This window comes from Drosophila yakuba, chromosome 3R (genome assembly GCF_016746365.2).
Source record: "Drosophila yakuba strain Tai18E2 chromosome 3R, Prin_Dyak_Tai18E2_2.1, whole genome shotgun sequence".
NCBI classification, from domain to species: Eukaryota; Metazoa; Arthropoda; class Insecta; order Diptera; family Drosophilidae; genus Drosophila; species Drosophila yakuba.
The window spans coordinates 7,480,102-7,494,063 of NC_052530.2; the positions used below are offsets into that span (position 1 = coordinate 7,480,102).

The following is a 13,962-nucleotide window of genomic DNA, read 5'->3' on the forward strand; positions in this document are numbered from 1 at the left end:
TACTTGCAACAACATGTGGAATTGGGGTTTTGAAAAAAGTTAAAACAAGATTTTTAAGTTGATTGCAAATTCACAGAAAAAAAGTTAACAAAAGGTGTTTAAATTTGTAAACTGCTATTTAAATTCGTAACCATGTCATGATCTTATGATTGCCATTATTCATTCATTGAATTGAGTTATCGTTCCAAATAATCATACACATTCGAAAGAAAAATCGCGACAGTTTTATGCCTACACGCGAACTGGCAACGAGGCTATAAACATAAATATATTGCTCATACGCCCCGTGTTCACCCCTGCAGAATGCGTTAGAATCTGTAAAGAAAGCTAACAGGAAAGCGGACGAAAAAATGGACTCCAAATACAAAGGCAGGAAAAGGTTGTGAGCACACACAATGGCACAGATGTGCTGTACTTACAGCAATGGCGTGCAGCGTTTGCTTCTCTTTCGCTACTTCTGCAGCTTTCACTGCTGTTGTTTCCCTTGCTGCGTCTTTATGGCCATCAGGCTAAAGCTGTTGTCGCGGCTGGTCTCTCAGGGGCAACATGGGGAGGTCGCTGCGACAGCGGCAACATTTGGGTTTTATTAATTTCCGTTTTGCTTATTTATTTTTACGACGCCTCGCCTAGCTCGCCATTCAGTTCGCAGTTCTGGGCCCGTCAGCCGCCGAACCGCCGAGCCATCCAGGTCCCCAAATTCAAACGCAGTCGCCATAGCCGAAAGAACATTCGTAAGAAATTCCGCCTTAGAAGGCATGGCGATGCGCTACGATTGTTTGGAAGCTATGGAATACTTTCCGAGCAATACTGTAAAATATAGCTTGTTCCTAAATTTGTTTGGCTTAAGTTCTTAATTTAGCTTTATTTTATTGCGGTAAGCTTAAAGCAATTACTCTTAACTAATAGCTTTAAATGTTTTTGTGACAGTAAGAGAATTAATGTTGCCATTATGAGTTTCTATTACAAGTGAAGTATTTAAAATAATTGTGTTAAATAGGTAAATCGATTTATTATAAAACTATTTTGGTGTCATAACTATAATTAAGTTTTGATTGAACTGAGGATTATTAGTTTCAGTTGCATGTTATTAAAAAATTAGGAATGCATAATTACGAACCCTGCTTGATACATTTTAAAGGCGGGATGCTGAATAGAGAGTCTAGCAAAAATGGCGTAATCAACTAACTCACATCAAGAGAGAACGCTATTATCGAGTTCCCCGACTATAAGATATCCCTTACTTCCATTAGTTGAAAATGAAACATTTTAACAATTTTCTGGCATATTGATAGAAATTGGAAAAAACAAAAAATGATAACCATTTCAATATTGTGGGCGAGATAGTTTTTGGGGGTTTGTGGGTGTTAGAGTGGGCGCGGAAAAACGTTTTTCCAGCTTTAAGCATTCTTGAGATCCTGGCGTTTATACGGACGATAGACGGTCTCGGATATTGCTCCTGATCAAAAATATATATGTAAATACTTTTCAACGAGACTAGCATACCCTTTCACTCCATGAGTAACGGGTATAATTATACAGGGAAAGCCGTTTATTCGGTAAATCACCTAACAATTATGTTATTTTTAAAAGTTGACTTCAATACGGTCATTACATTTTTAACCGATTTAAGTTAGAAATTAAGTTAAAAGATAAGTTTGTGGAATTTAGACATCGGATAAAAAAATAATAAATATTAATAATTTAAGAAATTCAATACTGTACTTCTAAACGTAAATAATTGATTAAGCTTACGAATTTAAAAACGATATTACTACAAAAAATTAAATATTGTGCCACATAAACTTTTAACTGGTTGTTGAAAATGTATATAAATATGACCTTATGACTTTGCACCCTAATATCTATCTGAGAGTAAGCACTTTCCGAAACGGTGCTTGTGGTTAATAGACTGTTTTCCAAGCATAGAGTACAGGTACACTCGGCAGCAACTTTTACCAACCGACTTAACAGGGGCGTCAAAAACTTACGCGCTTGCTTGTCTAAGACAGCGGGAGGTAGGGGTGGGGGAGTGGGCTATACTAACTCGCAGTACTGCCACACCACCCTCCCCAACCTTTACCCCCCTGCGAAATGCGCCACTGCAACGAGAGGAAAATGGGAAACATCGGAGAGCGTCAGCGAGAGAGAGCGGCGCAGTTGTTATCGCCGTTCCTTATCCTTATCCTGTGCACTTTCTTCCTTATCTCTCCCACTTTCCCCCGCCCTCCCTCGCCCACACTACTTTTCGTGTGAACGTCGGGTGCCCTTCGTGTCGCGACATTCGGCACTTCTAAAGAGGCAGTCGGCCAATGTGGCAGTCGGTTACTGGCTCGCAGGTTAGTCTTTCATTATCCGGCGTATGAGCGTGTAACGTTTTCTCCGTGATATCCACACGCAGCAGCGGTAAATACAACAACAACGAACGAGTTAACCAAAACAATAACAACAACAATAAAAGAGAACAGCGGCAAACGGTTTTTTCGCTGCGCTTCTCCTATTTTAAGTGCCGAGCGTTTTACTATTTTTACTACACAGCAAAACATACACAGATACACATATACACAAATATATGTATTTGTTGATGTGTGAGTTGTGCTTCAGTCAACAATAAAAACAAAAACAGTGTTAAAAGCTTCCATAAATTTCAAAATTAATTTAAGCGTAAAATTACATGAAGGAAAATGCCTAGAAAGTGCAGCTAAAAACCCACAGTGATGCTGTTGGAGAATCGAAACTAGGCTAAATATCTTTGCATACTTTTGGGAAAGTTGTGCGGCACACACACACACCCGTTCGTACACACAAACACACACACAGGACCTGCGCCTGCGGTCGCCGACTTTTGAACCTGGTTTCTGACCATTGACCGTTGACCACCGAAAGCGGTGCCGGGCGCCTCTTTTCACTTTTGGCAACGCGAACTGCAGCAGCATCTGCAAAAAATGCAACTGGAAAGGAAACTGTAAGAAAAGAAGAGGATGTGCACCAAAACGGCATAGACCAGCAAAACTGGCCAAAAGAGTTCAGAGCGGTGCGGTTCAACAGCCCCCGGGTGTTCGTGTCAAGCTCGAAATTCGCAAATTCGGCGTCAGCTTCGTGCATCTGTGTATCTGTATCTGGTGCATCTGTGTGCGGCCATTCTGCAGCTGCAGCTCTGCAGCGGCGAAAATTGTGTCAGCAGCATCGGCAGCGGATCCTGCAGTTCGCCACACTGGCGCCTCCATCTCCGATTGCCGGTAATGTATTCGTTTTAGACGTTTTAGCCGTTATACCCAAGCACGACTTAATCACTCATACGCCCCATGTGAAGTACCGTGCGGTATGGATTAGACATTACGCATACGCCCCGTGTGTGTGAGTATGAACAGTGCGGGCGGTCGACCGCGGTCTTACCTTGACAACGGACGGGGACAGTCCGTGACAATTGTCAGTTTGTTTTCCCATTTTCGTTTCGCTATCGATTAAGCCCTCTGGCCCCTCGTTCGCCCTTTGTCTGCGAATTAGCGACAACTTCTGGGCCGAGCAGCATATGGCTTTGTCCACCGTCTTTGTCTAACGCCTAATTGAGTCTTTTGCAAGACTCAAGAGACGAGCAGCACCGCAGAAGAAAAGAAAAGCAAATGGGGAGTCCAGTTGACATCGGCATAAGTCCGAATTTTAAATTCCCTTTGTGCCCAAGAAAGAACGTTTTAACGAGAAAGAAAGGTATAGTCCATATATTCAATATGGAAAATATTAAAGCATTTTTCCAAAGTGGGGCGATACAGATTCGGGAGGCTTGGGGGCGTTAGAGTAGGGGTGACAAACGCCTGAAACAAACTTGCACGAAGTATTTTAGAATTGGCATTCTTAAACATAACTTTTTAGCTCTTATCTCGGGAACTGATCTTGACGTTAATACGGATGGACGACAGGCAGACAGTAAGGACATTTGCAAAAAAATATAAGCTTAAGATTTCGGACAAAGCATTTGTGGGTTAAAAGTTATATGAATTATATTTCACTGTCTCGTATAAATACAATTTGTTTAATTTTATAAACACAGTTTGTTTAAACTGTAGGCACAGCTTAGAGTATCATGCCATCTTATAGGGTATCCATATAAAATAGGCAAGGAAAACAATCAACACGGAGACAACAATTAGAAAACGGAGCACTCGTACCTCCTGCCCAAGTCGTCAAACCCCTTGAGTTCTTTAGCGGTGGGTAAAAGCATTTTCCTTTGTCAATATCATGCAAGCTATTCGCTTCACTTGCCTTACATTTGCTTACCATTTCAGTTAGGGTTCACTTTTTCCTTTGAACAAATAAATAGCCATTTATTCATTCACTCGGTTATGGGGCTGCTTTTCACTGACCAATGAATAGAGGAAGTTGGCCCCATAAGTATTTGTCAATTGGCCAGAAGTGTCAATAAAACTCAGTTTGGTCTTTATATCTAATCAATCTGAATGGCAGCAATTAACTAGCTAATCAATCCAGTGCCAAAGCATCAGCATGACTCGAAGCACTCGAAATGCTCGATTTTCTGACTCTGATAAGAGGAATACATCGAGCAATTTAAAATTTAGTATGCAGCATATTTAGCGAAATGCAGAAAATCCAAATGAAACAAGCTTTTGGGAAATTCATTTAATTTATGGCTCCATCAATTAAAAGCAACAAACCACACAGCCAGCCCGCAGCAAAACTCTCAGATGAAAATTCAGCGCTTTAAAGGCTTAGAGAAAAGTGGCAAGCACTCAAAGGCTTACGCCATGCATACGTAGCAGCCGCAAACAGTGGCAGAAATCCTATTTTTTCGGTTTTTCGTGTGAGAAGCGAGCAACTTTTCTAACTAACAAAAAAAAAAAAACCGCGCACATGTGTTACACAAAAGAAACTCGAGGAAGAAAACTGCAAATAACAAGATTCGGTCATGTTTGATTCATGGAACCAGCAGAAAGTTCCAGCCCCTCACCCAATTGAACAACAATGGTGAAATAAAGTTACAGTTGCAGTGGCCACGGCAACTAGAAGCCAACATTTCGCACAATGGCGCAGAATCAACATCTTTAGCAGCTGCCGTGCTTCCTGAAAAAAAAGCCTCAAAAAGCACACTTTCAAGTGTAGAGTTTATGCAGGATTCCGCTGCAGCAGAGTTAAACATACATTCGTCTGACAGAAACAAATCTCTAGCTACGGGCCATAAATAAAAAAACGCATCCAGCTTCGCCTTGCACATTTTCTTGCTAGATTTACCGTGCATGTGGGCATCAAATTGCGCATACGCCCAGTAATCCGTCGAAATTGGCAGATCTGCAGACAATTTGATTAAGGCCAGCGAGCCATAAAGAACGTAGAGAAATACTGAAACAGGACTTACTTCTAAGCCATTCAAGTCGACCAAAAAAGCAAGCAGAGTTCTTTGAAGGAAAGAAAACGCAAAATACACGATTGCTCAGTTTCCCGGGGCCGGCAATTAAATTGTGATGGCAATGACGGCGGAGCCGGAGAATATGTATAAATTAAAAGAGATAAAAATTCCATAAAGACGACAAAAATCAAAGGGAATGAGGGAAAGGCGAGGCCAAAAATAAAGGAAAAACTCTGAAAAAGAGACGGAAAAATGGAGACAGAATCACAAAATGGCGGACACGGCGCTGACAGGCGAGTCTTAAGTCAGCTTTTGTGGCGAAACAAAAGACGCGCGAAAAGAACAGGATATTGGGATATCTAAATTACCGTTGTCACGCACCTAAGTTCGCACACACTCAGTCACACACATACAGACAGCAATGTTAAAACACACACTTACACAAGTAGACATCGAAATGTCGGCATTGTGTCAGCACGGAAACCAAAGAGAAAACCTTTCATTTAGCTTTTCTCCGCCCATTCAAATGGTCGAGTTCCATTGACTGCGCGAACAAAGGCCAAGGATATGATAATTTTCCGCTCAACAGACACAGAAATATCTACATGTGTGTGTGGATTCGGTTGTCGAAATAAATTGCCAAGAAATGAAATTGAAACGCTTTCAATTAACTCTTCACATGGGTAGCACTAAATTCTTGTCACATTAACTGGAGCTCGCATTCTGGTTTCAATTAGGTCGATGTGACGCTTGTTTGAAATATTCATCGAGGGCCCAGCCATCAAAGGGCATAATCAGGTGTGTTAAGGTAAATAATTTAAAAGTGATGGGGGCCTTGCTCCACAACGATACATGTCAGATATCAGTCACGCCAGAGGAATCTTCATCTGCCCTCGTTCGAACTTAATTTCCATTTGAATTTTCCCCATTCATTAAGGTCCGTATCTTGCCGTCTCACCCATCTCTCTGCATCGCTCTGCCCTCTCACTCTATTACAATTGGGCCAAAACTAGACAGCCACACTAGAAAAATATATTTTGTGAATTTTGTGTTAAGAACATATTTTTAAAATGAATTATGCTTATTGATCATATAAACTACAGCCAGAGATCAATGCATTAAATATTTAAGCCTGTTTTAAAGTGGGTTTTAAAAGTGGAACTAGCCTTTCCGGCATTCCAGGAAGTATAAACTATTTATGTTGAATTTATGAAGAAGTGTGCTTGTTTATCAAATTGATTTTGCCCCTTATGGCATATATGTACGTAGTAAGCTAGGGTGCGCCATTTTGGCTCTGTTTGTCGGCATCCTAATGGATTTCCGAGGTCGATGCATAACAATTTGTTTGTGGGCCGAAACTGTTGCTCCGGCCGGAAAGTTTGCCACACGATTATTAAGATGATAACGGTCGATGATGGCGATGGGATAATGCGACTTTTTCCAGGGATTTAAAGGCAGCCAGCACCATCGTTGGCTTTTTCATGCCCAAGCAAGCACACAAATTATATGACAATGGGATGACTGTATAGTGCTAATCGGCTATGAGGATCAACGGTCTGTCCCGCAAATCAGCATTGAATCATTGGGGTAAACAAAAAAAACGAAGAACTAAAATCACTTGGCCCAATGTTTGCTCTGCTGATTGCCACGACTTAATCAAGCTATCTGCGTCAGCATTTTCAAACATTCAAAGATTGATTGATGCACTGACTGGTGGCTACTTTTTCCCGCCCGAGGAAACACCTGGTCAACTAGTAAGCCATCCATCAGGTATCATCATCTTCGTGGAACTGACGAACCTGCTGCTGACACACGGTAAATTGTCGGGTCCAGTCGCAACTCTTTAGCAAACACAACTGGCATTCTTGTTTCAGTTAAAGTTTTTCCAAAAGCTGGGTGGTGGTGGGGGTGTTGGTGGGGACAACCCCTGCGGAAGCAAAAGTTGGGTAGCAAATAGCTTGGGCTAACCACCCACCCACTTGATATGGCAATGGCGAACAACTTTAACAACGCTATCTAAACCAACTTTGGCATGTCAGGGCCTCGATTCCTCCGCATTCGAGTGAAAACTGGTTTGGGGTTGGAAAATCAATAGGAGCAGTGCGACATACACACGCATATGTTTATACCGCACGCAGCTGCTTTCCCCATTTTCCACTTCCCAACTCCATCTGCTTTCCCTGCAGTCCGTAAATCATGGCCAGCAAGTGATAATAACCTGCCCGAAAACTAGACTATTTGACACTGCCACCGAACACCGCGATTATTCATTGAAAGTGAGCTTATCGCACGGAGTACTATTTTAAGCTTGACAAGCAGTAAAGAAAACTTTAGAAACCATGGAAAGTAGTGTAAGCAGTATACTTGTGTATTCCATACTCGTACATATATCTTCCCACTTAATGGGGCTTGTTTTTAGAGAATTGTTAATTATAATTTATGATCAAGTTTTTGTCAGGGACTTGCTATTGTGGAAGACAACTGGCATTAACATTCAGCCAGATGACTTCATGGTTGCTCCCTATAAGAAAATACTATTACTCTGAGCAAGACGTGACTAATGTGTGTACCAACGTCCTCGAGTTGTTTCCTCCAGAAGAGGAGAGAGGAGGAAATCCTCTAATGACCTTTTCTGCGTGTATTTCTAGTGCAGATAAACGTTTGTACCACTACCATAGTGCAATACAAATGGCAAATGGCATCCCCATCCTCGGTGGCATCCTGACATTTAAGGTTGATGTGATTTGAAATCAAATCAATGTCAATGCCAGCGCGCGATGCTTTGATATGCGTTGCTGGCCTTGATTGCGCTGCCTGATTGCCATTGACCAGTGATGTGAGTCCTTCTAGGCAGATATGGAAGTGCATAATTGACAGACCAGGAGGAATCTATCCGCCTCACCCTAGACGCACACACACAAAGCCGAGCCACGAGATAGGAATGTGTAGCCTACTTTCAGGCACGCAGCCTAAAAGCCTGTTTCCGCTGATTCGAGAATTGGCGCCTTGTTGCGTCCGTTTCGCAGTCAAGTGGCAAACACACGCCCAAGCACTTTTGTTCAGACACTCAGGGAAAGATATAAGGATATACAGAGGTAAAATTAAATGATGTATATCTTGAATGTTAGATTATACATCGTCTTGCGTTTTGAAAGGATTCGTTCTTCGATACAAATTGCCCATATACATATGTAATTAATAATCAAATATCAAAAAGTTTCGAAGCAATTCCATTGAAAAGGATAAAAGCTGTAAGTTTAATGTGTAATTAAACGGTGTCATGGACTACTTTTATAGAAATTATATCTCCGTATTTTTCCAAAGTGCTGAGACATTCGCTAAGCGCCCGACTATTTAAATCTTAGCCGAGAGCTTTGTGCTCGGATTTGTGTGCGTAACTTTGTAAATGTGTGATAGACAGTTATAAATAAATAAGAATGCTCGAAACTCATACACCCGCACACATCCTTGCAGCAAGAGGAATAAAAAAGGGATATTGTTAAATAATAAACAGTTTACGCTCTGACAACACACAACAGGCGTGAAAATGGAGGGCGGTGGGGCGTGGCCGTTGGACTGTCAACACACAATGATACACATCTGCAACCCGGACATCCACTCACTCACACATCTGCAGCAGATAAGGACCCTCTCACACATACCATACCACACTCCACACACAAGTTCTGTGACAAGAAGGCATTTCAAATCGACGATTCGCATAACGACCGTCATCAAACTTGTTGTAATAACGTCGCAGCTACAGCAACAAGGACAATATCAAAATGTCGCCAATAACCGGGGGGTTTACGGGCTAAAATATGCTGACATCGCCAACTGTTCCCAATCGGTCCCGTATTAAACATGTCATTTTACGTCCCAGGACTCGAACATGTAACAGTGAACAGTGAGCTCTGAACACCGAAACCTAGCAGACATTCTCTTGTTAGCATAACGAATCTAAATACCTTTGTCACGGAAGCCTGACAAATCTAGAGCCTGAAACAAAGCCCCCACAAAGGACATCACAAACTATGTCAAACCTTATCTGCTTGGCAATGAAATCACCGGCACTCAGGGGGGTTTCTTGTGGAAAGCGATTTATGAATTAGGTAAAGTGTGCAAAAACATTCACTCAGTTAGGTAGATTTCGCCTGATTTGAGATTTCACGAAAAGACTTTAATTCTCGGTGAAAGTGTCAGGTGTTTTTCCCCAGTGACTTGTGCGTTTACCTATTGTGGGAACTTTTGGCTTTTGCCAACTATTTAACTCAGTTACTTTCTGTTTAATCGCAAACCTAATCTAAGGCATAAGCATATTTTGAGTTTGCATCATTAAGACAATGACGCAATAGTTGCTATTAGGCAGTGCTCAATATTACCGGATCGCATAACACCGCGAACCAGAAAGCGAGAATATCAAGATCTTGAGTGGCTATCAGGAATGGTCGCACAAACGTAATTGCCCCTACTTATCGCCAGTGGTTCGGGACCCTCCATTATATATCTCCCTATCGAGTCTCAGTATCTAAGGCCGCTCCGTGCGTCATATATGTGCACATATACATCTACACGATCTCCGGGGATAGAAACGGGGCCAGTTGATAGCGGCGGCTGCCAAAGTGGCGATTTGATTAGACGACACGCGAATGCTCTGATTTATACTTCACGAAAATCAAATTCGAAACAGAGCTAACGATTTACCCAAGAGTCAAACACCGAAAGTACCGAAACCGTATCCACAGGTAAGTGCGTTCCACCCCCATCACTCGACGGCCAGCAACCCACGCATCCCGTTATCTCACTAGTACTGCGCACCTGGCTGAGCGGCAGTACGGCGGCCCAGTTGCTTGCCAGGAAGCGAACCCACCCGACGGGCGGGAGAAACTATGCATTGTCACGCCTGAGACAAACGGCAGGGCTATCTAGTACATCATCCACTCTTGAGACTTCAGCGTTCGGTTTCCTGTCAAGTCCCACTTCCAAGTCAAGTCTCACTTCCATCATCCGCATCTCCGCCAGCACAGAGTATAGAGTCAATCCCATCCCGGAGTAAGTATCCCTGGCGTAAAATCCCACAGCATTTCGCTTTTATTATTTAAGGCGAAAATGAGATGTCTAAGACTATTTAAAGTGGCAGTCAAAAAGAGTAGCATTCTAAATTTCAAACTTTTCGTGTTTAAAAATTCTATTGTGAAACCATAAAAGTGAAACTTCTCTGAAGCGAATTCTTATACTGCAGCGATATCAAGTTGTGTTTCTATATCTGTGTTGCGCTAAACCCATGCCCAAATTTTGGTAGAATTCAGCTCCCAAGCTAAAGACGTGTTCAGAAATAGTGTTACTAAGCTAAAAATCACTAAATTCAATTGATATTATGGTAAATAATGCTAATTTATTTCTATTAATTAAGATCTCTAGTTAAAACAATATATCAAAGAGTTAACTTTAATCGGTAAATTCTACATTGGTTTGAAGAAAGCTCTTTTTGACAAACTCGTGCACAATGATATGTTCAGGCCAAAATCCCGGATTTAAAATCATGTAATATATGGAATCGGGCGCCATCACTTTAAACGATGCAATTTTTCGTCTTTGCTTATTATATATTTTTCTGACGATGATGTCATCGGGATTCGGATAAAAGAGTTTGGCAATAATGTAGTGCTTAAGGGCATCTTCAGTAGTTGAAGTTATAAGCCTAGATACGAACACAGCCTTCATTGGAGGAACAGCTTTAAGAATATCCGGATTGGGTTGTAGCGGTAGTACCACTGGAGCCGCATTATGATGCCATATTTTCACTAGGTGCATACCCGTAGCATTGTGTATAAAATTAGATGACTTGTAATCTTCTACTTCTTTATCGTCATTAGTATCCGCGAAAGTGGGTGGTGGGATTTTACAGGGGTTAGAGCTTAAGGCACCGTCCTTAGCTGGCAGTTGAGGGTCTACTATTAAGTAATAATAAAAGATAAATTAAGAAGATTGAATAATGGGAGGGTTAAGTTTTGAGGCTTACGAGATGTAAGATGCGATTCCAGCTTCGCCAACTTGTCATGCACGGCTCTAATTTCCTTAAAGAGTTCGGTAATTTCCGTACGCGTTTGCTTCATAAATCTTCCCATCTGAGATTTGATCACTCTGCAGTTTTCACAGGTCCACTTGAGTCCACTTCTTTCTTCAATCATTTCCACTACACTGTCAGTTATGCCCGCGCACTTAGCATGGGCATATTCGTCACACAACCAGCACCTCACATGCTCGTCATTGGAAATCGAATTGTTTAGTTCGCAGCCTTCAATACAGCAAATCAACATTTCCAAAGCTATGTAGGCAAGTGTACAAAGCAAGCAAACCAATGACTAATACCACCAGTCTGGTTGGGTGCACAATAAGTGGAAGAGATAACTGTACGCGACACTCCAAAACTTAAATAATTTGTAGCACAATAATATTAAACAACTATCACCGACCACCAACGCCTTGCTCGAAGTTATACAGCAAATAAATGCGATAAATTTCAACCGAATTAAATAAGAATTATAAATCTCCAAGCTTTCGGAGCACTGATTATGTGCGTGAATATGTTTCGAGGTTCAAGTGACGAATGAAGACGTTTTCTTTTTTGTCAATATTGGGGGAAGAAACCTCCAAACTGCCAACTTAATCGTTACTTTAACAATCTAAGTTGAATGACACTTTACCAGTACAAAAACATAGAATTCAGAATTTAAGCAGAAACTTGTTTAAACTAGTACCGAAAGGCATATTCCGTAGTTTTTAGATAAGATTGTGTTGGGAAAAGAAACCAAAACTCATCGCACAGGCATACAATTCAAAATACTATTTGTTTAAATTCGTACCGAAAAACTTCACCTGGTGTGCTAGTATTTTGGTCGTATACGTACATTCATGACGCTATGTGGGAATATAAAAAAAATCACACGGAAAGACGATTAGATGGGAGACGGAAAAATGCGAATGAATGATGTGTGGCCACCTAGCATATATGTATAGTCTATCCTCATGATTTTCTGTAATCCTCACATATCTGCCCGGCATATTGCTATTGGCTCTCTACCATCGCATCGTCTTTTGTTCGCGGGGAAAGTGCTTTTGAAATGAAGAGCCACTCGGCCAACAAAATTAGCACAATATTTGCATGGCTACCGAATGATTGCCTGCATTTTGTAAGACTAAGCTGAATATCACAGACAATAACAACAAACCCATGAGCAAATAACAAATCAAAATTATAGGGCAGCGAGTGAAAGGTGGGGGAAATCAAATGATAGAGAGCTTGCAACGCAAGCGAGGTTTAATATTAAAAGGGGGAATCATCACACGCATAAGGTTATATGACCATTTAGATACTAAACAGTCATTCATTTGTTGAAGGCTGTTTAAATTTGGATTAACTACAGAGCCACATTAAATGAGATTTATTAGTAGAATTTATGTACTTCTCTATTCGGAGCATTAGATAAGATCGACTTTTTTATCTGTGTCAGTAATTGCAAAATGGGGTTCTATTCCAGAGGGTAAATAGTACATTAGGAGAGGGTTGGGGCATTGAGCAGTAAAGCTGCGGAAATTTATTTCCACAATAATTAAAAATACACTTATATGCTCTTTGAAGAAATCTCCTTTCCCATTTAGTTATTATCAATCACATTTCAACGCTACAGCTGTGGCGATAGCTCCCGTTTCTGTTTTTTGCCACATTTTCGTGTCTGAGTTCGCCCGATTTTCCAACGCATGTAGGTGGATGGGGAAAGCGAAAAGAGCCGAGCAGAGAACAAAAGCAAGTCCGTGCCCGTGCCCACCAAATAATTATGAACCGGGGGACACAGAGAAAATGAGCATGGCAGAGATATACCGACAGATGAGGGAAAAGCAGGGGGCAGACAGACAGGTGGTAATATGGGGATTCTGGCGGTGGATTTAGTCGTGCCTGGGCTGCCAAATGCGATTGCGAGTCGCGAAAAAATGGAATCCCAAATCTGTGCCAGCTGACGAACGACTGAACTTGGCGGTCTCTACATGAAAACATCTGTACCGGGAATTAATTAACAGTCAATTAGATTTTGTGTTTGATTTACTAGACGATCTCAAGCGGGACTGTTCCTTGAACTTGGTGGCACACCGAAAAATTGGATCCACTCGAATCCGTCGAAAAACGTATGTATGTTTGCATGTAAATATATATATGTATACAACGGTACAGCGCCAACGCAACGTAAACAAAATGCCCCTCCGTTTAACCCGCTCAGTTTGCCCATTCTCATTTCCACACTGAGAAAAAACCGACGAATAGACGTTGCCACGTCTATTTTCGAAAATTAAAACAATATAAATGATTGGATATCAAGTGTTTGAAATTGAAGAGCAAATAGTTACCCCTATGATAAAAGCGTTTATCCTTTCAGGATCTCTAGTCTAGTTCATCAGCCATATATGTATGTATGTATGCCCCTCTATCCGTCCGTATGAACATCAAGATCTCGGGAACTAGATCTTAAGTACCTCACACTTCCCCACTTCTTTTAATTAAAGGGTATCTTATGGTCGCGGCCCGTGAGCACAGCGATCCCCTTTTTGTT

General features: G+C 41.5%; 2 protein-coding genes across 12 annotated transcripts in view; one reads left to right on the forward strand and one right to left on the reverse strand.

Moving 5' to 3' along the window:
* Positions 1-2,280: 2,280 nt before the first annotated feature.
* Positions 2,281-13,962, forward strand: part of LOC6535875 (sodium/calcium exchanger 3) — a 38,674-nt gene continuing 26,992 nt past the window's right edge. For 6 of the 11 annotated variants that reach the window (XM_039376741.2, XM_039376743.2, XM_039376730.1 and 3 more), the window contains exon 1: positions 2,422-3,236. The gene's annotated coding sequence lies outside the window, so the exon portion shown is untranslated. The other 5 variants (XM_039376731.1, XM_039376732.1, XM_039376742.1 and 2 more) reach the window with 5 other exon arrangements.
* LOC26535278 lies at positions 10,730-13,272 on the reverse strand. The gene is made up of 2 exons (XM_015189207.3): positions 11,379-13,272; positions 10,730-11,310 (listed from the first exon to the last, which is right to left on the reverse strand). Exons 1-2 carry the CDS (start codon positions 11,674-11,676, stop codon positions 10,805-10,807), a joined length of 804 nt encoding a protein of 267 aa, XP_015044693.2. The 5' UTR covers positions 11,677-13,272; the 3' UTR covers positions 10,730-10,804.

What these genes read in the sequence shown, in the direction of transcription:
- LOC26535278 (XM_015189207.3), bottom strand. Translation starts at nt 11,676, where the DNA reads ATGTTGATTTGCTGTATTGAAGGCTGCGAACTAAACAATTCGATTTCC. An exon ending in GGAATCGCATCTTACATCTC is followed by an intron (nt 11,311 to 11,378) that starts GTAAGCCTCAAA and finishes ATTACTTAATAG; the next exon opens with TAGACCCTCAACTGCCAGCT.